Raw genomic sequence first — 22,559 nt, 5'->3', positions numbered from 1 at the left:
AGCTATAGCTGACAATCGGATTATATGCTAACTGGCTTAATAGCCGGCCGTACTCGGTAGGTCAATCATTTTCCCCGGTTGAGCACAGAGATACTAAACCACGAGTAGGCAATTGATATAAGTGCAAATTTGCACAATAAGGTGACCAAAGGTATCTAGCATAAAACCGGAAAAGACAGACACGAACCATATACTAACAATAGGCATAGCATATACGGTCAAAGCTTTAAAGGCTCTGCATGAGCGGAAGCTGCTCGAGTGCAGGGTCTCAGGTATAAATAGAACTGGGTATCTTGTTGAAGGCCTGAGCTGAGTGTAACGTAGGGAAACAGATGGTTTACCATGCAGTTCAAGAGACTAGCAGCGAGGCAACGCCAGAAGAACTTGCAGCCATGGACGACAGGATCACATCTCTGAAGGAGCAACTCGAATCTGTCAAAGTACAAGAAAAGACTCTCAAAGCCGAGCTTGCCGTGCTAAACTCCCGTGTCTCAAGCACAGAGCTTCTCTCGCAAATCGGCCAGTTAGAGCTGAGGAAGGATACACTGAACGATCAACTTGCCCACCTCTGCAAGGAGACGGCTACAGACAGGATAGTAACAGAGGAAGAAAGCAACCGTGTCCAGAAGGACTGGGCAACGTGGAAGAAGCACGCTTCTCTCCGAAAATTGGCATGTCGAGAGCTATGGTTAAAATGCACAGAGGTCCTGCCCGACAACGTCAAAAGCAGGGAAGAACTCTGGGAGTCGTTCGGGATGGAAGGAGAGCTGTAATGCCGCCGTCCAATCGGGGGTGTCCAAGCAACATATGCCCGTCGTGGGGGGGAGGAAGATCTGGGGAAAGAGTTATATGCGAGGACAACACGATAAATGCTAAAAAAACACCCATTCGGTCTCTGCCATGCCACGAAACAATGACGATGAACAGCCGGCAGCATCCCAAGGATTAGTTAACTAATAGCTAGTGGGCATGACGACACGATGGCGTCGGTATTACTTTCAGGTCAGCTGCAGCGAGGTCAGTCGCCGCAAGCTCACCGTAGCTTGCAGGTCATGAGCCTCCTTGTTTGAGTTGTATGTATGTACCTCTGAGTTCCAGTGTCATGATAGTTGACAATAAATAGTTAGAACTGCCGCTCACTTGCCCTTCATTCACTCTCAGAGATATCCTCGACCTAGTTCGGCGACTAAGTCGGGCCTCCAGTGAATACATAGTTATATCGCCGTTGAAATGAGATCGAAGTGAAACTTCCCGCCTGGTTTCCAGGGATACCTTTCGGCCTCCAAGGCTCGGAAAAGAGTGACTGCTGCGTGGCAGATCTTTGCTCGCCTGCCCATTCTCCTCCTTTGCCAGCAAACAGCAAAGCCCACACTAAAATCTAAGCGCGAAACAACAAGCAGAAGAGCAGAGGAAAAAGCATCCTCCAACAAGCTAAATCCCGAGACTTTTTGCCCCCTCCGCACCACAATAATCCCTTCGATCCACGAACCCTAAATAAAAGACGCGGAAAAATCTGTTGGCTGTTCTCCTCCTGCGACCTTCTTTTCAACCTCACAATGCAGAAACAGCCGCCGACGCAACCACGGCATCACCCACCACAGCATATAACACCACAATACCCGCCACCGCAGCAGCAGACAGACTCGCGGAAGCTCAACGACACTGCCTCTGCTACTGCCAGAATGGCTGGAGGCGATCCGCGCAACAGAGCCCCGCTTCCTGTGCCGGGAGGTCATGGTCCATTTCCGCAGAACGAAAACGGTGGCATGCGTCCGCCGTTTGATATGGCTCGCAGCCCGCCAAATCCACCCGCCAGCAAGAGTAGGTAGACACCTTTCGGATGGCCCGCTTCGAACGAAACGGCAGCTAACTGACGTGAACGCGCAGATACTAAACATGTCCCATGCAAGTTCTTCCGCCAGGGAACTTGTCAGGCCGGCCCGGCATGCCCGTTTCTTCATTCGACAGACAATACCATAGACTCTGCGCCGTGCAAATACTTTACAAAGGTGATACTTGAACTGCTGGGGAAGCCCTTAGTTACTTGGGCCTGTGAATATGACTAACAGCTTATGGCGATATCTAGGGAAACTGCAAATTCGGAGCAAAGTGTGCCCTAGCTCACATCTTACCCGATGGTCGGAGGGTAAATAGGCCCAGCATGGGCCTTGGAGGAAACCTCAACCTAGGCGGAAGAGTTCATCCTCCTCCATACCATGCACAGGACTCAGCTTTGGCAAACTCACTCCTCTCTCAACAGCAGATAAACGGACAAAATCCACGGTTCTCATACCCGTATGCCTCCCAAGATGATCTGCATCTCCTACCTCCACATGCCCAGCAACAACTTCAGCAACAACAACAGCTACAGCAGCAACAGCAACAGCAACAACAGTTCGGTCAGCAGTATGATGGCTCGATCCCACTTATTGACGCTGGGCTGGTGTCTGATACCGGCTCCAAGTATGGCTCACCTCCAGAGGAGATCCGCCTCCCCATGTCTCCTATCGGTCGTACAGCTCTAGATGCTCCGCTGCCTGCTTCGTTCGACAGTCAAGGCATATCCCACATGGCTCGCTATGGCCCAGTCGCGGCATCGATGCCATCCAAGTTCGGACTTGACTTCGCTCACTCCCCATCCCTCTCTCACCGGCCTAACGCCACTCCCGACGTGCTCCGTAGCTTGCATGATACAGCCTTCGGAACAGACAAGAAACCACTTGGGCTCGGCTCTTCACCACCAGTTGTTAGTGCGGAAGATAACTCCGGCTTCCGTGTCATGCATTCTCAGCGTGTACCCCGCCAGCGTATACTCTCCGCCAGCGTTCCCCGACCCACGGTTCTCGATGACTGGGAGGACAACTTCACTATGGAGGAAGATTATCTCCCCACGAACCTGCACGATGATGTACTCACGCCTCAGGAACGAATGCGCCGTCTCTCTCGCACCGAGCACGAATTATCAAGTAGCAGCAAGGATCCATCTGGCCTTGGAATAGGTATAGGAATCGGGATCGGAGGATCGGGCAAAGTAGGCTCTCCGCTGGCATCCAGCCCATCTCGGTTTGGTGCCCTATTCGCCAAACAACGCCAGCGGAAGGAGGAAGAAGCTCAAGCTGCCCTCGCCCAGAACGGACATGTCGGCTCTCCTCTGCGCGAATCAGTCATTGGGTCTCGCTCCTCTGCCAACGCCATCCGGCCCATCGGAAGCCTGCCCGGATCTGGCGACATCTCTCCCTTCGTTGCCAGCCCTCGCCAGTCTTCCATGTCTATGATTTCCGAACAGTTAAGCAGCACATCGCTTCACCCTAGCTCCGCCCGAGCTCCGACCAGCAACCCTCGTCTGGACCGCAATATATCGTCACCCGTGAGCACGAGCCGGATCGACGAGGAGCAGAGTGACCTGGTCTTCTCAATGGAAGAGGAGGAAAGCAATAAGAGAACAAGCGCAATTTGGGGCGCAAACAAGGGAACCCCTCCTCCTACAGAGGAAGAAAAGAGTGCAAACGCAAAGGCGTCTACGGCCGGTCAGGATAAAAAGGATGGGAACGGAAAATCTTACCTAAAAATGGAGTCTTTGTATGGAAATCGATCATGATGATATCCATGGTGGTGGTGTTTTTTTTTACTTATCTTTTTGATACGAATCTTTGGCAATTGCTTGGTGACCTGCTTTGTTTTTGATCCGCCTTTAATTCACTGGATGTTTTTCATGTGCTGACGCTCTTTTGGCCCCATTTTCCTTCTCCCCTTTGATACTCTCTCTGCTTTTCTACTACATCTCCTTCGGATCTTTTCCTTTTTTTTTTCCCTTTCAATACACCGGTTTGGAGAATCCAATGGTCGTTTATTCTGTTTAACTCTCCATCTCTGCCACTCTTCTTTCTCTTTTTACATTTCCCGGCGCCCATCGAAAATTCTGTTACTCTTTGCATACCATACATAACCTGTAAATATATGTCCAGATACATACGCCGACTCCTGCATGCATAACATAACAGCAGATACACCGCTAATGATAAGTCTATTTCATGCATTCTTGCGCATCCCCGTAACCAAAAGAGAACTTTGTATCTAGATATCCATGATCAGCTTCTCGCTTTCTCCAAGAAACATATCACCGAGTCATCCGCCATCAGCCTCTCGCTGTAGATATTGAACCCGCACTTCTCCAGCAGCCGGATACTGGGAATGTTTGCCTTGTTCACATTCGCATACACCTTCTCGGGCTTCTCCTCTTCACCTTCACCGGCCGGCCGTCGAGGTATTGCCCACCAGACCTCAAGAAACGCCTTCAGGGCTTCCGTGCCATACCCTTTACCCCAGAGGTCGGCGTCGATAGAGTACCCCAGGTTCGGTATGGGCAGCACCTGGTTCATTCCAATGCCTCCAATGATCCTGCCTGGCTTGACTGCGCCCTCTTCCGTTTCTTCTCGCAGTGTTACAGCAAAGTAGAAGAAGAGCTCTCCTGAGTCCGGGATTTGAAGCCTCTTAGAGTCCATCCATCCTTTTTGAGCTGACACATCAGGGATGCCGTGTACGAGATATTTGAGCATAGGATGCAAGGCAGGGATGTTTCTGGTTGCCGGATGTTAGCCACTGATATGTATATATAATGCTGGGTAAACGGGGGTATCCTACTTCCAGGCATCAAGCAGCTTTGCGTTCATTGCGACCAACGGTGCAGCATGGTCGTATGTCATGGGAACCAACACCATGCGCGGAGTGACTATCTCCTTTGCCTCGTACGGGAGAATAAGCCGACAGGGTTGAGGCGGTGCTCCTGCTGACGGGTATTTGACCTTCTCCTCTTCCTCAGTTGCACGCTGTGGCTGTACGCTGGCCATGATTGTAGTATCTTAAAATAGAGAGATGCTGAAGGGAGACGGGTTTGATAACTAGTTAACTGGCATTCCAGGGAGAGTCCACGGCGTCTTTATATATAGGCCATAGATAAATACGATGCTGCCTGCGGAATACCCATTATCAGACCTGCTAGTCGGAATACGAGGTCATGTCATGAAAAAGAGTCAAAATGACCAGCTCGGTGCATGTCTAAGGGCGAGAAGGATGGCAAAGCGACAGGGGCAGAGGGCGTTTCGAAGTCAGATATCGGAATAAACTTCGGAATTAACGGAATGAACGGTCACTGATTATCGATCGATTTGGACGACGGTGACGTGAGAGTAAATGTCATGGATTATATTTATTTGGTAGTTAGCTGGCAGTTGGTTGGTCTAACAGAGGAGGTACATGGTTGGATTTTTTGTGTTTAATGGAAAAGCCACAGAGGAAGAAGAGATATAAAGTACACGGAAGAACATGCTCGACCAAAGAAAATGCCCCAACGGCAACGGCAACGGCATGCAAGCTGTAGAGCAGAGAAGAAGAAAGATAAAAGAAGCAGCAGAAGACGTAAAAGAAGGGCTAACAATCCATATGCTTTTTCCTGAGGTGGTGGCTTTTTATGTCAAGATTCCAGTTTCATTATGACCGACTTTTCTGAAAGAGCATCAAGAGAATTAAATGGCGTAAACCGAACAGTAACCGTCAGTAGTTAATCACCGTCCGCGTCGCTGTTGGGCGGCAAGCATGTTGGCATGAAGAAGCTTGAATCCGTTGCAGAGAGCTCGCATATCGGGGTATGGAGTGCGTTGCAGTTCGTAGCCTTGTGGAATCACCTTGACAGGCCAGCTGTTCAGTGGTGCCTTCAACCCAGCCTTGAAGCAGAGGTGGAAATATCCGGGATGCTTGGTATCAAGGCAGAAGGCATAAGCTGATCGTTTGGGATTGGCAGTGGTATACGTCGTCAACCAGCCCTCTATAAATCACTGTTAGTTTCCTTGACGATCATTATAATGCATGAATAAGGTAGAACATTACCTGTTGCCTCCTTGGTGCCGCTCTGATATTTCTCATGTACCGTCATATCATCCACTTTCCTGGCCATAGCCTTGACGTGGTTGACTATCAACTCGTCAAGATCGGTGTACGAGTATTTACCGCCGATCTTCAAGATTCTTCCAACGGTAAACTCGTTGTCTTTGTCCAGCTCCAAAACATCAATGTGCTGGTATACTCCATCAGCTACCTTCCAAGTAACAGCAAGATGGTCGTGGCCCTTGGATGAAGGACGAATTACGACGTCACCACGGCTCTGAGGTGCAAGGAATTCCTCTGCTTGTCTGCCATTGAACGGACGGAAGAGTGGGTGTTTGATAACACGCAGAGCACGTTGGTCGGTCTGGGTTTTCTCCTTCATAGCCTCCTGGTCTTCTCGCTCTTGATCCTCGTCCCATTCGCCACGCATGTGGTCTAGTTGTCGCCGGTATGGCTTGTTCACCTGGTCTTCTCGGAGAGAAACGTTGGCTACAAACGACTTTCGGTTTAGGTAGGTAATCTTCGCCAAAGTAGTCTGATGAGGCGCGTAGAGACTTCGAACAGGAATGTCGTATCTATCTGTCATTTCTGACTCGGGTACAAGAGCATCGATTCCACAGTCAAGCTTGCCGTCAATATGGTCATCCGAGACACGCTTGATGGTAATAGGCACAACCATGCCCTGGGCCAACGACTCGGCGGTTTCACCGGTAAACATTGTGAAAATGGCATCGGTACCGAGGAACACAAACTGTTTTCGTAGCTCTTCGTAGGGTTGCTGGAGTTCGGCACGGATGGTTTCGAGGGTAGCTCTCTTGCGCTGGTTTAGGTTGTTTTCCAGCTGCTCGGCGTATTCTTCGAGAAGAAGATCGTTGACCTTATCCTGGGCATCTTCCTTGATGAGTTTTCGAACAATGGCGCCTTGTCCATTCTCGTCTGTCTCTGCCTTGATATCTTCTTCATCGAGTTCAAGGGCATCAGCAGCAATCTTCCTACCGATATCGTAATCTTCAGGATGGACACGAGTGTTGTCGAGGTAGTCTGTGTCTGGGTCTGCGTTGTCATAGTCAATGTACAGGAAACTAGCGCAGTTGTTCCAGACTTTGACTCCCATGGCTGGGTACTGGGCATTGACTCCCAAAAGTTCCATACGGCTGTTTACCACGCCGCCGTTCATATTGATGACTTTCAATAGCTGAGATGCCTTTCGTGGACCAAGGCCGGAGACATATGTAAGGAGGTTGGCTGTCGAGACATCGCTGACAGCTTCGTTGATATCAACACCAACCAGGTTGACCATATCCACCAAAGCGGTTTCTAGCTGTTTTAATAGCTTGTCCTGCGGTATAAGTTGCTGACCTGGTCTGAACTGGATGGACACCACATCTCTTCCTAGTGAGGCATACTCTTTCATTGGATTCTGGAGATACTTTGCTAGGGAAACGCAGTATCGACTTTGTAGACTGAATCCAGGGTGGTCAACTTCAGCTCTGCGGCTGGTCTGGTATAATCTGGCGACCTCATCATTAACGATGACAACTTCCAGGATATCACTGACTTCCTCATCTCGTTCATCTGTGTAGAAAGCACCGCGCAGGTCCTTTGCTTGGACAAGCTCTGATAGTTGCTTGTACAGCTTTCTGGTTTCGGGAGACTGTCCCGATACGCCAATGACATCAGGTTTTCGGCGCTCAACGAGTTCAACAAAGGCTTCCACATCCTTTCCGTCAGCTATCATGCGGTCGGGGTCACCAAGGGTAAGATCAACAAATTTGCCGTGTTCAAGCACTCGGCCGTCTTCTTCAACCCAAGTCCAATAGATAGGATCCTTTCCAACGATTCCAGATCCGTTCGTAAGAGCCAAGACTCGAGGGATGGTTCCTAGGATCATTCCCTTGGGCTTATATGGAGCTTGATCGAGTCTTGTCGAGAAGACTTCTCTGCACTCGCGCGCAACATGGTTCTCACACTCTGAGCGGATATTCTCTTTGACTCCCTTACTCATTATCTTTTCCAGCTTGCTGAGAGCTAGATCCAGGACGTCCTTTCGCTCCTTGTTCCATGCATCTGCAACCTCGCTGGAGTTATCAGATTGGATCTCGGGATAAAGGCGTTTCTTGAAGTTGTCAAAGTCCTTGAAGTGAACTTTTATATCAACCAAACCTTCTTCCTCGGCCTTGAGCATGCGCAAGAAGAGCTCAGGCCGGCGCGCGATATCCGAGATCTGTTGGTCACGGAGGTACTTGAACTCGTAGTATGGATGATGTTCGTCAATCTTCTTTAATCCCTTTTCTGTTCGGTAACATTCGATCACTCCACTCATGTAGAAGGCCTGCCTCATGACTTTTCGAACCCTGGGGCTCATGGTAAGTTCTTCAGCAAACATTGTGCGTGCAGCCTTCATGGCATGGGCTCCGTTGGAGAAGCTCGAGTCCAGGAGGTTGTCGGCCATATCGGTGGGTTTCTCGCTTGCATCGTCGATATATTGTCTTCGACCAGTCTCCATGACGTTTTGCGCAAATGCATCGGGAGTGATACCAAATGCACGAACCAGTCCATATGCACGGCTGTTGCGCACACGCTCGAAGAAGGTCTTGGTAGAGGCCTTACGGCGCTGGGCGGCAGTGCCATTCTCTCCTTCGTGATTGGCGGTGGCCAGAGCCATGTCCTTGAGTTCTATAGAGTACTGGAAGTAAAGGTAGTCCTGAACATCCTGGAGTTCTTCCATGGTAATAGCTGCGGGGAGCATTTCCTCAAACATCTCGTCCTTGACATTGGATATCGTCTGTAGGTTATCGTATGTGGTCTGGAGAGTGTTTCGTTTATCGATGAGGGCACGGAATTTAAGGTCGTACTCGAAGATATCCCACAGGTCGATCATGCTGAGCAGCTTCTCTGCCTCGACGATGTACTTTCCTCCATCAGGGTTGGTCCCACCGTCGGGAATCGGGATCTTGACGGCATGGATAAGGTAGTCCTTTCGGTGCTGGAAGATGAAGGGTACTTCCCAGTCATCCGTGACCATGAACTCGAGGACCTTTGCGACCGCCCGCTGGAATGGTTCATGTAGATCTGAATCAAGTCGTTTTTTCAGCAGCATGAGGTTTGATATCCAGACAGCCTCTTCTCTGAACTGCTCCTCGGTCAGAGTGACGTGCTGGTATGGCTTTCTGGCAAGCTGGTACCGTTCAGGCTCGTCTGTCGAACGTATGATGTTATCTTCGTCGGTCATCATCTTCTCGGCGAGCTGCGAGGGTTCGAACACGTCCTTGAGGTCGAGCTGCTTCTCCTCGTCCTCTTCCTGCTCTTCTTCCTCGTCTTCCATCTCGAGGGCGAAAAGATAGTCATTTCCGTCTCCGAAGGCCATGCGCATATCCTCGAGAGCGGCTTCATCGAGCCCAGTGGCTTCGGTCACGGCGAAACCAGAGAGTCCCTTTCTGGCTGGACGGGCGATCTCCTCGTCCTCCTGCTGGCGCTCATCTTCGTCTGAGAAGACATCCTTTTCAATAAAGTCGTCAAGGTCATCGTGCATGTTCCTCCGGTCTCTGCCACGTCCGTATGTCTCTACTTCATCTTCCTCGTCTGAATTGAAGATGTCGTTGATGCCCTGTGGCTGGTCCCGTCCGACTTTGTGGCCGCGCTTTAGACGCTTGAACTTGGACTACGCAGCCGTCAGTTTTTGCTTTTCTCCTTTCCGGCGCCTACAGAATCACAGACTCAAAGAAGCATACCTCATTGTGCATGGGGAGTTCAAAGTCGGGATTGTTTTCTCTGATCAGGTAGAGGTCGTCTTCGTCCAGCAGCTCTTCTTCCTCTATACGCTCCTGCCGCCGACGCTTCTTCTTCTCCCTGCGCCTGGCCGTCCGCTCTTCGTCTTCTTCCTCTTCATCGACGATAAAGCCTTCTCGGACCTATCAAAGTATCAGCCAACTTGACCTCTCCCTGCCAGTCGCAAAAGGGAAGAAAAAAAGGGCAGGACACCTACCGCACGCACGGCATCCTCGTCTTCATCGTCTAGCTCCTCTTCGCTGGAGTCATCGTAGTGACCGTTCTCCTCCACATCCTTTGACTGGCCGCCCTCCTCGCCGAAGGACTCATCTTCTTCCTCGTCCAGGACAGCTTCGGTCTGCAAGAGGTCGTGAGTGCTCATGACTGTGGAACTTGTTCGAACCGCCGTCTCGTCTGGATCGCAAACTCCTCCCAGACAATGTCAACGGGGAGAATACCGAAATAACAGCGACAATGATAGCAGAAAGCAGAGAAGATAGAGAGAAGATAGAGAAAGAGAGAGAGAGAGAAGACGTTGGACGCCGAAAGACGAAGAAAGTCCTTTTGGCAGCTTCAGAGGCGCCCAGGACAGCGCTAGTCCCAAACGGGAGGAGACCGCTAAGCGCCGCGTCTAGCGCCTATTCCAAGCGACAGCCGCAAGTCACGTTACTTCTTACGTCAGCAGGCCGAAACGCGCTATCAATAGGAGCAAGTCCGGGCGGCAGCGACCAAAGACGCATTTTTATATATAAAAAAAAGTAAAAGCCACGAAATCGCAGACAAGAAGATGACGACGGCGAGGACAGGGAGGGAGAGCAAGGAGAGAGACCTGAAACCCGGTGGATGGCGGCCCCCCCCCAGGAGTCGAAGGGGGTCGAAGGAAGCTCGCTAACCGCCCGCCCGCCCGCCACAGTGGGCAGCAGCGAAAGGAGGAGCCCGGCTGGTCGACGGGCTGCTCTCCTGCGGCGGCGCTTTGCTCTGCTTTGGAAATAGTTATGCCCCCCTGTCGCCGCTGCGGAGCTGCGTTACTAGTAGATTTTTGCCTGAAGACTTAGCATGTAACACCCTGCTGTAGACGAAAAAGCCATCTCGCTTCCTCCTCGCCCGTTAAGCATCGTCGTCTTGCTCTGTAACTTCCAGCTCGTCCTGCCTGTGCCGCTCTATTAAAGAGGTGAAAAGTGGGAGAACCGCGATCCGCTCCGTCCATTGGCTGCGTCTGCGGCATCGTCATCTTATCCCACCGTCCAATACCACCAATATCTCCTCCGTCCAGCGCAGCAGACTCGCCCACCCAGCGATCCCCCCCCCAGCGCCAGGTAAGGAGACGAGCAAGGCTTTTCCCTGCAGCCGGGCGTCTCTCTTCGCTACTGGTTGCATCCCGCGGAAATGGACTTGTTCGGCTGATGGTTTTTGGTCTCTTTCAGGTACAATCACTCTCGCTCGCTCACAAGGGCAGACAGACCCTCCGCCAGACACCCGCAGATCCAGGCCTATTTTCCCCTGGAGATCGTGTTATACCAGCAGACTCTCTCTCTCTCCCCCTTGCTGTCTCGATATCTGCTCGCTCGAGAGCCTTCCGTCGTGGTCTTCTCTCTCTCTCTAACTCCCTCTATATTGCGGTGTTCGGCTGGTGGGACTTTCTCGTGGTGCCACATAACGTCTGCCTGACTCTCGATCGAGATCACCACAACATATAACGAAGGGGCCAGAAGGGAAGCAGAAAGGATACAAGACAGCCGGCTTACTCCCGTGCAGGCTTCTGCAGCACCTCGCCTACCCTCGTCGGTTTTCTACCTCCCTTGATTTGTCCCTGGAGCAAATCCTCACATACACACTCTGCCACCATGGCGGACGCTTTCAAGGCCCGCTCGCTGAAACGAAAGAACGTCAAGGGGCTTGCTCTCAATGCAGCAGCGTCAAAGCCAGGCCTGAAGCCCTCGGATGGCGATGCTCAGATCCCCGGAGCTATCGGAAACGTGGACTCCAACAGGACAGACACCCTCGAGATTGGCCTGGAATTCAAACTCGACCTGCGCAGTGAGGACCTGATTGTGCTCAAGGAGCTCGGGGCCGGCAATGGAGGGACCGTCAGCAAGGTCATGCACGCCTCGACAAAGGTCGTCATGGCCAGAAAGGTAGGCATTCTTCTTCGTTTTGGCTCATTGCTAGTTAATACTAATTGAGGCCCTCTTGATAGATCATCAGAGTCGATGCAAAGGAGAAAGTACGGAAGCAGATCCTCAGAGAGCTCCAGGTCGGCCACGACTGCAATTCGGCCCAGATCGTCACATTCTACGGAGCATTCCAGAACGAAGCCAGAGATATTGTACTTTGCATGGAATACATGGACTGCGGGTAAGTTTGTCCATATATATATATAGAGAGAGAGACGTATACGTACTTACCAATGTACAGATCTCTAGACCACATCTCGAAGAACTTTGGCCCCGTCAGAGTCGACGTACTGGGAAAAATCACCGAGTCCATCTTCGCTGGTCTCGTCTATCTCTATGAAGCCCACCGGATCATGCACAGAGACATCAAGCCATCAAACGTCCTAGTAAACTCAAGAGGAAGCATCAAGCTGTGTGACTTTGGCGTTGCTACCGAGACAGTCAATTCCATAGCAGATACATTCGTCGGTACTTCCACTTACATGGCACCAGAACGTATCCAGGGAGGCGCATACTCTGTACGGTCCGACGTCTGGAGTGCTGGGTTGACCGTCATGGAACTGGCTGTTGGAAGGTTCCCCTTCGACACCTCTGATACCTCTGCCGGAGACAGGGCGAGTGCGGGACCCATGGGCATCCTCGACCTGCTCCAGCAGATTGTACATGAACCAGCTCCCAAACTACCCAAGAGTGATGCCTTTCCCAAGATATTGGACGACTTTGTTGCAAAGTGTCTACTGAAGAAGCCCGAAGAACGACCAACTCCACGACAGCTATACGTACGTCCTCTATACACCCTACTTCTAATAACTCTATGATATTCAACTAACGCGTCTGTAGGACCACGATGCATTCATTCTAGCGGCTAAGAGAACCCCCGTCAATCTTCGGGAGTGGGCAATCAGCATGATGGAGCAGCACAACAGAAAATCATACCTTGCACCCCCTGCCCCCAAGGCTATCACCCGCGATGGCGGATCAGGCGAATCTCCGTCCTCCTCCGGCCCTCATACCCCAGACGAGACCCCCCGCCAGGCTACCTCAGGAGAAATCCCGCTCAACATCGCAGGAGATATCACGCCCCGATCACGGCCCCAAGCCACCTACGGCATAGAGCACTCTCCATCAATGGGCTTCGAGAAGCTATCACTCAACACCAACCAGGGCCAGAACTACTCTAGCGGCTCGGTTCCTCGCTCCTCCCGCTCTCCGTATCCTCACTCCGCTACATCCACGTCTCAGGGCCCCTTTGCTGCGCCTCGTCCCGCACCTTCACCAGTGTACCATACTACCAGGAACGGTTCGCAGTCCGCCGGTCTTCCACACCTAGCTGGTCCTCCGCCAAAGGGCCCCTTACCCATACCCCCTACATCTGACTCCTGGCGAAGCCAGTCGCAGAACCGGATATGATTAACCACTTCTCTTGACTCAACTGAACTACTAACCAACATGCATCTAACCATCTACATTTTGAATTGGCGCCATTCATCTCATCTCATCTCTCTTCCTTGCTTTACTTTGCTTCATTCTACTTTCTCTCTGCTTTCTACCGTATAACACTTCTTTGCCTTTCATCAGTGTTTTACCTATCCATCTATTCTATTCATTCGTCTCTTTATATTACTGCACTTTGTTATTTCATCCAGTTAGTCTCCCCTTTTTTTTGTCTTCACTTCTGCTGTTACTTTTTATTCTGTTGTATCGCGTTATGCTGTGTTTCCTCTCCTTAAGCCTTCATACCCTCGATCTATACATATTTACTCTCACCGCCCCTCTTTCCCTCCCACCTGTGTAGCTATCATAATAATGACCTCTCTAGCATGTATGCAATGGTACCTTTGGCAATCAGAAGCTCATATCTAGGAATGTACATAATTCAGATCCTCTCTTTATAGAATTCAATCACTTCATTATTCAGTGGGTAGTAGCCATGAATAGGAGGCCACTGGCAGTGGATGAACGTATTGGTCAAATGCCTCTTTATTTCAGACGAGTCTGCATGAATAGCCTCGCATTGATTATGAGTTCGTACATTAAGCGAGGCGAGTACAGGATTCTAACATCAATAAAACAAAACATCCAAAGAGATCCGTCATATAATAGATAAAATCAAAACCCGAGTATACATGCATTTGCCACCGTAAACCAGCAAGCCTCCCCTTTTATTATTATATGCTTTCTTTATTATTCACCCATATAAGTAGATCAGAGAGAAAGAACATCCATCATAAATCGATATCATAAACCATGTAAAACATAAAATAGAATAAAAAGGGGGGGGAAAATGCAAATAATGGATAGTAAAAAAAACGACTAATGAGAAGTACCAAGGACATCGGCCCCCTTGACTCGTCCAGCTCCTCGTTTGCTAGACTTGCTCTTCCCACCGCTATATGCTGGTCCAGAGCTGCCTACGTCGAGAGAAACAGGTAAAGTCTCGAGGATGGCTCTGTTCCCTTCGAAGTAGTGGTCGATGAATCCTCCTCCCAGAATCCTGCGCATACCAGCGAGGCGGATCCATTTCCACCATCGGTCGACACGCATGTAGCTGTTTCGATGGAACTTGACCGTCTTGCGGCTGCCGTAGCTTTGGTTGGTTTCGAAGTCGATGGCGTTGCTGTACTGTGGGCCACGGCGGGGGTTGATGACGGTGTTCAGGATGGAGGTGAAGTTGGTGTGAAGGGAGCGTTTGTCCTTCTTGTTGATGTGGCGGCCGGAGATGTGGGCGAGGGCCTCGACCTGTTTGATGATGCGGTGGGTGTTGTGGTATGCATCGTATCGCTTGATGAGTTTGGCGCCGTTGTCGTCCTCGTCGTCCGATGGGGTGGAGGAACGGTCGTCGTCGGTGGCGTTGTAGTTGTCTTCGTCGTCTGACTCGTCCTCCTCCCTGGGTGTGTAGCTCTTTTCGTAGAGGAGGGCGATGTTCTCACCAGCTGCAACCTGCACACTGGTCTCGCTGCTCTCCAGCTGGTCGGCAAAGGCCTCGACGGCTTCTTCACTCTCGACCTCGAGGTCTTCTACGTGGGAAGCGAGGAATCCCCATTCCTCAATGGCGGCGGTAACGGTATCCGAGTCGTCGGCAGCATCGACGTATGCGCCGTCAGACATGGCAATTTCCATCAGGAAGTTCATCTGCTCGAGTATGCTGTCGTCTCCTGCTCCTCCAAAGATAGTACAGGCACTCAGTGTTCGAATGGCGGCGGCTTTGACGGCGAAAGATGACGAGTCCATGGCGGCTCGTTTGACGACGGAGTTCATGGACGGGTAGATGGTGTCGTCGAGCATGGTAACGGCCATGAGGGAAGTGGCCCTGAGTGCGAGGATGGTTTCCTTCTCGCTGGTCTCGGACCGGATGGATTTGGCAAAAACCTTGAGCAGCTCGTCCATCTTACTGCCCAGTTCCTCTTCTTGATAGTGGGCCGTCAGCATCCGGACAAATGCGTTGAGATAGTCCTCTCGTCCCTGGACGCTGCTGCGTTTTCGATCGATGAGTTCGTTGATGACATCCTGCAAGGGAGCACGGCTGCTCTCAGCATCTTCTCCCGCACCGGACTCCTCGGCTGAGACGTTGCTATCAAACTGTTAGACCATGAACAACTAATTATGAACACACGGAAACCGAAGCAGAAAGACATACCTCCAAGCTGTTCCAACACTCCGGGTATCATCGTCTTCATCATCCTCGTCGTCTGAGGGGTGGCGACTGACGTTTCTCGAGGACTGGCGAGAACTCTGGGCTGATGGCGTCCTCGAGTTCGGCGTAGAGACTCCCCGGCTCTGGGCCTTGCGGGAGACGGTCTTGTTGCTCTCGAGAGCACGGCGTCGAAGGTCGCGCATAATGATGGATGCTCCGTATATAGATATAAAAAGATATAGATCTAGTGGGCCTCGTTTATAACTGTCCTTCGTCGATGGAGGGACACAAGACGTTCGTGCGGAGGAACGAGGGGCCAGGCAGCTCCTTATCAGATAACGGCCGTGTGGGTCTGGCTGCAGGGTGGGCTGTTCTTTTTCCTGATCACCAGGTGTTCGTCGATATCAAGGTATGTTGTGTGCGCTGGTGCTGCGTCGAGTGGCAGCGGTTATCGAAGACGGGTGCTATCCCAAAGCCACTGAACCTCGATAAGCTCTGTGCAGGCGGGAGAGGCGTGCGGACATGAGGTGCGGGTTTGTTGCTGTCAGGCGCTGGTGCAGCAAGGCTAAGGCAGGACAAGGCGCGGCTGGCTGGCTGGCTGGCGGGTTGCTGGCGTCGTTGTTGGCGATGTTGTGCGCTGGTCGCTCCCCTTTGGGTCCTTTTGATGTCACGAAGAGAAAAGAAAAAGGACTGGACGGATGACTAAGCTGAAAGGCGGTGAGGGTGGCCTGCGCACTGCCCAGGTGCAATTAGGACGACGCTGATTGGCTGCTTAGTCATGGTCATGTGGGTGATGTCATAGTCACGTTACCATATTAGTCATCAGCAATGAAAGTCGCGTTGTTCTGCTTAGTCATAAGATCTTGGCAAATTTCGAGCCTCCAAAAAAAAAAGACGAAAAAAAGACGGGAAAAAACAACAAAAATCGATGGCTTTTGTTTTTGATAGATTTTGATAGACCGAACGAGGCGGGTTTGGAGATGAGAAAAAAGGTCACCCAGGATGCAAAAGGACGCGACTGTGGCGGCTGAGAAGTTATGACTCGGGGGGTGTTTAATCCCTCTTAAAAGGGCTACCTGGAGTGGTTGGACTCTCTAGTGGCAGCGTGGGAGCAATATACATATCCGGAGCCTGTGTCAATGCCAGACTCTGTTTGACAGGGCCCCTTTTCATAAAGAAAGTCTGTATCCATCCTGGATCCCACCGACTGAGCGTTGCCATCGTCTAACAAAATGTCGATACAGGTCGACTTAATCCCTGCTTAGTCACAAGAGTTGGCATACGGACTGGCCTGGGGCTGAAACTAGTGTCTGTGGGCAGGGTTCAAACCAGCAGCCGCATACTCCCAACCACGGTTCACGGACGGCTTTTCTTTGTTGTCCCGTTGAGCACCCTTCTGCTCCCCCTCCGCTCGTCGTGGCGAGATGCGATCTTTTCCCAGGGTAAGGGGTATGGGGTCGATGGCTAGCCCAGCGGCAAGTAGATGGGAGGCGCTCCTCTGCATATGCAGACCACATATACTCTGTACTCCATAGTTAACTAACCAGTGAGTTAGCTAGTTGCCTATCCAGCAGACCAGCCGAGCCAACGACCGTGCATGGGAAGCAGTTCACTCGGCCCAACGGACGGTTAACTAGTTAACTAACAGCTAGGAAGAATGTTATTATTAGCATCTGCAGACACGGTCATTTCTTTGTCTCCGTCGAAGCATATCATTGCTATTATCCTGTGGGGGTTACATCTAGATATTCACTTGACAGGGTGGTGACAAGCAAGGGGGTTCTCCATCTGTTTCGTTACGTACAAAGCCCTTCTCCCGTTGCAAAGCTATCCAGACTACTCCACGCCATCATCCCTGTCGCAAACCCAATCCATAGGGGGAAACTGGAGCCATAGCGCGGACACACGGGGAAGAGGAGCGCCATCTTGCATATGCACATACGCATAGTACAAACTTGATGCACCGGGGTGGAGTGCCGAAGAGAATAGGCTTACACACTGAACTTTTTGGCTCCTTAACTACGGAGTACGGCTCGACCTCTGATCTTTTCTCCCCTTCGTTTTCGCTTTCATTCCTCCTTTTCTGCCCTCTTTCAACCCTTTAGGTTGACCCGTTTGTTTGGTATATGGTTCATTTGCCTGTGAGAAGCTTGGACAGTGGCAACAACTTGCAAGGAGCTTTCTTCACATACTTAAAGCCCAAACATTTGGCATTTTAGGGACTTTCCTCTTGGACAATATATTATTTGTCACTTACATTCTCATTCGACTCGAACTTGGTCTTACCCGTGTGAACGACTCCGCAATTTCATTCGAGACTACTGCTGTGATCCCGTCTTATGCTTGCCCGGCCGGAGTCAGGACACCGAATGTTGCACCTTCTTTACAGTTGAAAACAGCCATGGTTGCTGTTGCGGATCGAAGCCTGGAGATTGATGTACGCTGAAATCCAAAAAAGTTTCCTCAAGTCTATCTCAGTTTTTTTGACCGGGTTTTGATGTTGATTCTAGGCGTGGAAACAGGCCGAGAATGACGACGAGTCTACGCATAGCGAACTGTAAAGCCTCCTCCGCTCCTATTTCCCCCGACCGGACACACCAGCTAACATTCAATGACAGTCAAGAAGAACAGAGCTACCTGAGCTCTTTGACCTCGAGTGTTGTCAATTATAAGTGAGCAGCAGTCTCTTGGTTGCCTTGTTCAGTGCAGATTCACTAACACTCGTCTAGATATGAGGTTAGAAAACAAGATCATGGAGATTATACCGAGTCCAATCTTCGCTGACATCTGTTGATACAGAATGGTCGACGATACCATGCCTTTCGTGAAGGAATATACACACTCGTACGCGTTTCCTTCGCCCATACGTCTTCGCACCACCCCCCTACGAGAATCTGATACTAAGACTTATTCATAGCCCAATGATAAAGAGGAGCAAGATCGAATGGACTTTGTACACCATATCTACCTCTTGCTTCTTGGTGGTGCCTTATACGTGGCTCCAATATCAGACCCACGGAGGGTTTTGGACCTAGGAACAGGGACAGGTGCGTTTTTTCTTCCACGGGACGTAATCGCAGCTACAAGGCTAACCGGATGCTAGGTTTATGGGTAAATGATTTTGCAGAGTAAGCAATGAATTGCCTTATCTATCACAGGCAGCCACTAATGGGTCAACAGTGAACATCCTAATGCTGAAGTATTTGGTACGTCTACGTCTTTTGCCATATATACCGATATTGTATAGCTCACATTCTCTACCAGGCACGGACTTGAGTGCAATTCAGTCGCCATGGTATGCATACCCTACGATTTATTGTTTTCATGGCCATGCTAAGCACGTAACTAGGGTGCCACCGAACGTGATATTTGAAATCGATGACTACGAAACAGATTGGTCGTACTCATCCGGATTCGACTTCATACATAGTCGTGAGCTAATGGGCTTCATCGGAGACCACGACCGTTTCATGGCTCAAGCATACGAGAATCTAAACCCCGGGGGATGGCTTGAGATGCAAACAACTGATCCAACACTTTTCTCCGTTGACGGAGGTATGGAGAGGGCCAAAATACTACCCAGCTACATTGCGAATCTGCATAGAGCTAGTGCCATGTTCGGTAAATCCATGACCGAAGTCGACACCTGGCCTAGCAGGATGGTAAGGGCCGGATTTAAAGATGTTCAGGTTCAAATTTTGACGGTATTCTTGACCTGCTACCTTCTTCGCTGCACTTTTTTGCTGACTTATCATAGCTTCCAATTGGTACTTGGCCAAAGGACCCTAAGCTGAAGGAGATAGGCAAGTTCCAGCAAGTGCAGGTTACACAGGCTGTCGGCGCATATACCCCTGCCCTATATACCCGTGTGCTGAAATGGACTCGGGAAGAGGTCAACGATCTTTGTGCCAAGGTTCGAGCCGAACTTCAGGATCGATCCCTGCATCTTTATTTAAAAGTGCATATTGTTATAGGAAGGAAACCGTGATCTTATCTGGCTATGTAAACCACGTAGTAGAATGGGGATCCTTGCGGAGAGTTATGGACGGGCATGATAAGTTATATAATTCGCTCAGCAGCATATCCGAATATGAAGCCTACCCTCTGAACCAAAAAAGCCATATTTCCTCAACAAAAAGAATAACGTTTATAGACCCTATGAGTATGCTCTCCCTGCTATAATATTCCGGTATTCAATATTATCGCGCGACTGGTCCTCCTTTACATCTTTTTCAAAAACTAATTCAATTTTTCTGCTGCTCCCTTGTTCCTTGACATTGATTAGCCTCCTGAATATGTCAGTGGTACCAACTCCAGCTCCTGTATTTTTCAAGCTTTTAGTCGGCGTTGAGTTCATTGCCAATGTAACAAGGCCGGAGATGGAAGCCCATGCAAGCGAGCTTCGTTTTGATATCAGCGAATATGCCCCGTACGTGAGTCCAAAAATGCAGTATAAACCAAGGATAGCAATTGATAATTTGATAGACGTCCCGTGCATTGTCCATGCATATCCACTTGTGACGTAACGGAAGGTAAAAGTCGTCTTCGGTGGTTCGATTGGTATAGAGCTATCGCGGTCATTTATGGCCGGTCTCCAACCTGAGCTCCAAAGAAAACTGGGTTCGACAATACAGTGATGATATGATATAGCATTTGCAACCAACGTCGATAAGACAGCTTCATGCATCACGGGGCGGTGGTTACCACTGTATGTGCCGTTCACAGGGCAGATAATATCCGTCATGGGCAGGGACTTCAATAACTTGTCGGCTGTATTCTCGATACGAACGGATTCGAACGAGGGGGAATGGTATAGCCTATCCGTCGCCCGTGTGAGGTTGAACATGCGCGTCACCCCAACCGTCGTATTGGTCCATTCTTCGGGCATATTTATCAATTGTGATGTGTCCCTCCAGTCAGGGGTAAAGACGAGAGAGTCAGGCGTGAGTTCATTTTCCAATTTGGCTTTCTCGTCATATTGTTTGGTCCTGGTATATTTCACAGTCGTGTTCGTCCATCGTGCTCCAAGGACGCATGCCGAAACTGAGAGAAACGCAGAGCCGTTTACAGACCTGCAAGGTTCAGGGTGAACAACTATGGCAGCTGGTGTGGTTCCAGGGATGGGGGAAGCCACTTCTACACCCCCGTCCACCCATATTATTTGGCCTCTCCGAGATTGTATGTTTTGTTCCCAAATATCTCTCCTAGAAATTGTTGTACGGGCGGTAGTATTGGGTATATTCAACACTGGATATTGCTCTAGATATGACGTCTCGTTATAGAAGAAGTCGGCAAAATAACTGTCTGGGAAGTGTATAGGGCGATTATCATCTTCCCCCATTATAGTATTCAATTCGCATACAGTGCTAACATAGGATTGCGGTAGGTTGGCACTGATGATTGAAGGGAAGAACCTTCCGGTTGGTTGACCAGGGAAATAATTATAGGCGCGAAGTAAAGAAGATGTAGCAAATATCTGTGGGACCGTTGCAATTGTTGCATTAGGGGCATATTGTAGGTACATGGTCCTTGATCCTATTGCGTAATTGTACAAAAAAGGATCCAAAGCCGACGAACGTTCTAATATTGTTGAAGGATATAAGGTTGGCATAACCATTATCTGATGGCCGTCACTATTAGTCTGATATTGAACACCAACTTGGGAGGTCTCGCCTATAGCCGTAGACGTTACTGGGGGTATAATAAGGCCCTCGACTCCCTCCCAGAAAGGTGGAAGGCGGGTGTCTAAAGGTGAGTTAGAAAACAGGATTCACTATTGAGGCATTATGCTCTTTATAGGGGGGGGTTATCATTCTTGAGCACCTTCGGAAATAGGTAGTCGCTGGAAGCATTGACACCAAACCCGCTCCAATCTGGTAGTGAGTAGTTTGCCATTCTTGGCTGCATTGCAATGGCACTTGAAGGCCCAACAACAGAGGCCAATAGAATACTGAAAATGACCGCAATTGCAAAGACAACCTTCATAGATAGTGGGAATTCGGGTGCCGTCAAGGTGGCCCGAAATTCCGGGGAAAAGAGATAGCCCATATGGGTCATTTGATGGGCAAAGAAGATTGATCCGAAGGGCACCGCTTGTCTATGAATGAGGAGATATTGGAGGTATGTGAGCATGGCAACGACAATTGAAAGCACAATTAGCGATTCGTGCACTTTTGCAATGAACTGCAGGAGTGGTATCCAAGCCGGGTCTCCGGTATAGAATTTCGTAGTTATATTCAAGACGATGAGGCCCACGGCTCCGGCGATCGGGATAACATGGAACAGGAGAAAGTGCTGAACTGCTTTCGTCCTGCTTCTTCCCAAAACTACCTTTGGGCTTTCTCGCTTGCTCGATAATCTAGTGCTTTGCGTGTGTGAAGCTGTCCTTTTTCCGTCCTCACTATCATGGTCATCATTATGGATATCATCGTCGTCACTGTCGTCATTTAGCGCTGTTGCAACTGAAGCACAAGGCGACAGGTGTTGCAGCTCACTCCTGCTGCCCATGCATTAGCACCTGTCATCATATCCTGTTGGCTCGCAGACGGAAAGCAACAGGGCAATTCCGTACACTTGGATATCCCTCCTGCTGGCACAACCTTCGGCTGGCGAAAGCGTTGATTTTTGCTGATAGAGGGGAATAGATTCTGACTCCATTTTTCTCCTGGAACTCATGGATGATCAAAAAGAGAAAAGTACGACGGCTACCATGCTGGCGAAGAGGACGGAAGCTCTTTATAGCTGCATATAAAATCAAGCCTGCGTCTACCCCTGTCGGATCGGCCCAGCGCTAAGGAGGCTGTGCCATCACGCCAGTTGTGATCCAAGATTGTCAATGGCATATTTATACTCCGTAGAAGGACAGATGAAGATCCCGTCTCGAAGTGGCTGTACGGAATATATTGGATCTTCTGTCGTAGCTCATGTTGCCCAGAATATATGCTAAGAGGTAGATAAAGAAGGTGTTCAGAGAGGGCGTAAGGGAGCCGCATACGGGATTTTGTCTGGCCATGCACCACCCATGTTCGCGCCAGCCACCCGATTTAATTTCCCTGAATCCTTCAGCCTTCAGACGGGCGCTGACGAGCGAAGAAACAAGGGAA

General features: G+C 50.1%; 9 protein-coding genes across 9 annotated transcripts; 4 read left to right on the top strand and 5 right to left on the bottom strand.

Annotated features, from left to right (window-relative positions):
• Positions 1–332: 332 nt before the first annotated feature.
• TRV_06937 (TBP interacting domain protein, putative) lies at positions 333–773 on the top strand (the record flags this gene model as incomplete). The annotated part of the gene is made up of 1 exon (XM_003018990.1): positions 333–773. One exon carries the CDS (start codon positions 333–335, stop codon positions 771–773), a length of 441 nt encoding a protein of 146 aa, XP_003019036.1.
• A 1,388-nt stretch (positions 774–2,161) lies between these two features.
• Positions 2,162–3,598, top strand: TRV_06936 (uncharacterized protein; the record flags this gene model as incomplete). Its single annotated transcript, XM_003018989.1, has 1 exon — positions 2,162–3,598. The coding sequence occupies one exon, from the start codon at positions 2,162–2,164 to the stop codon at positions 3,596–3,598; it is 1,437 nt and encodes a 478-aa protein (XP_003019035.1).
• Positions 3,599–4,088: 490 nt separating this feature from the next.
• Positions 4,089–4,847, bottom strand: TRV_06935 (N-acetyltransferase, GNAT family, putative; the record flags this gene model as incomplete). Its single annotated transcript, XM_003018988.1, has 2 exons — positions 4,089–4,578; positions 4,642–4,847. 2 exons carry the CDS (start codon positions 4,845–4,847, stop codon positions 4,089–4,091), a joined length of 696 nt encoding a protein of 231 aa, XP_003019034.1.
• Positions 4,848–5,561: 714 nt separating this feature from the next.
• TRV_06934 (uncharacterized protein) lies at positions 5,562–10,030 on the bottom strand (the record flags this gene model as incomplete). The annotated part of the gene is made up of 5 exons (XM_003018987.1): positions 5,562–5,821; positions 5,884–7,244; positions 7,287–9,541; positions 9,612–9,791; positions 9,866–10,030. 5 exons carry the CDS (start codon positions 10,028–10,030, stop codon positions 5,562–5,564), a joined length of 4,221 nt encoding a protein of 1,406 aa, XP_003019033.1.
• A 1,021-nt stretch (positions 10,031–11,051) lies between these two features.
• Positions 11,052–13,232, top strand: TRV_06933 (uncharacterized protein; the record flags this gene model as incomplete). The annotated part of the gene is made up of 5 exons (XM_003018986.1): positions 11,052–11,278; positions 11,414–11,783; positions 11,846–12,003; positions 12,064–12,601; positions 12,663–13,232. The coding sequence occupies 5 exons, from the start codon at positions 11,052–11,054 to the stop codon at positions 13,230–13,232; spliced, it is 1,863 nt and encodes a 620-aa protein (XP_003019032.1).
• A 903-nt stretch (positions 13,233–14,135) lies between these two features.
• On the bottom strand, positions 14,136–15,659 carry TRV_06932 (uncharacterized protein; the record flags this gene model as incomplete). The annotated part of the gene is made up of 2 exons (XM_003018985.1): positions 14,136–15,393; positions 15,460–15,659. 2 exons carry the CDS (start codon positions 15,657–15,659, stop codon positions 14,136–14,138), a joined length of 1,458 nt encoding a protein of 485 aa, XP_003019031.1.
• A 3,237-nt stretch (positions 15,660–18,896) lies between these two features.
• Positions 18,897–19,444, top strand: TRV_06931 (TAM domain methyltransferase, putative; the record flags this gene model as incomplete). The annotated part of the gene is made up of 2 exons (XM_003018984.1): positions 18,897–19,118; positions 19,214–19,444. 2 exons carry the CDS (start codon positions 18,897–18,899, stop codon positions 19,442–19,444), a joined length of 453 nt encoding a protein of 150 aa, XP_003019030.1.
• Positions 19,445–19,612: 168 nt separating this feature from the next.
• On the bottom strand, positions 19,613–20,980 carry TRV_06930 (uncharacterized protein; the record flags this gene model as incomplete). The annotated part of the gene is made up of 1 exon (XM_003018983.1): positions 19,613–20,980. One exon carries the CDS (start codon positions 20,978–20,980, stop codon positions 19,613–19,615), a length of 1,368 nt encoding a protein of 455 aa, XP_003019029.1.
• A 269-nt stretch (positions 20,981–21,249) lies between these two features.
• TRV_06929 (uncharacterized protein) lies at positions 21,250–21,963 on the bottom strand (the record flags this gene model as incomplete). The annotated part of the gene is made up of 1 exon (XM_003018982.1): positions 21,250–21,963. One exon carries the CDS (start codon positions 21,961–21,963, stop codon positions 21,250–21,252), a length of 714 nt encoding a protein of 237 aa, XP_003019028.1.
• Between the last annotated feature and the right edge of the window lie 596 nt (positions 21,964–22,559).

Source organism: Trichophyton verrucosum (assembly GCF_000151505.1).
Source record: "Trichophyton verrucosum HKI 0517 chromosome Unknown contig00845_1.f1.exp, whole genome shotgun sequence".
NCBI lineage: Eukaryota > Fungi > Ascomycota > Eurotiomycetes > Onygenales > Arthrodermataceae > Trichophyton > Trichophyton verrucosum.
This window is presented reverse-complemented; position numbering and strand designations above follow the sequence as displayed.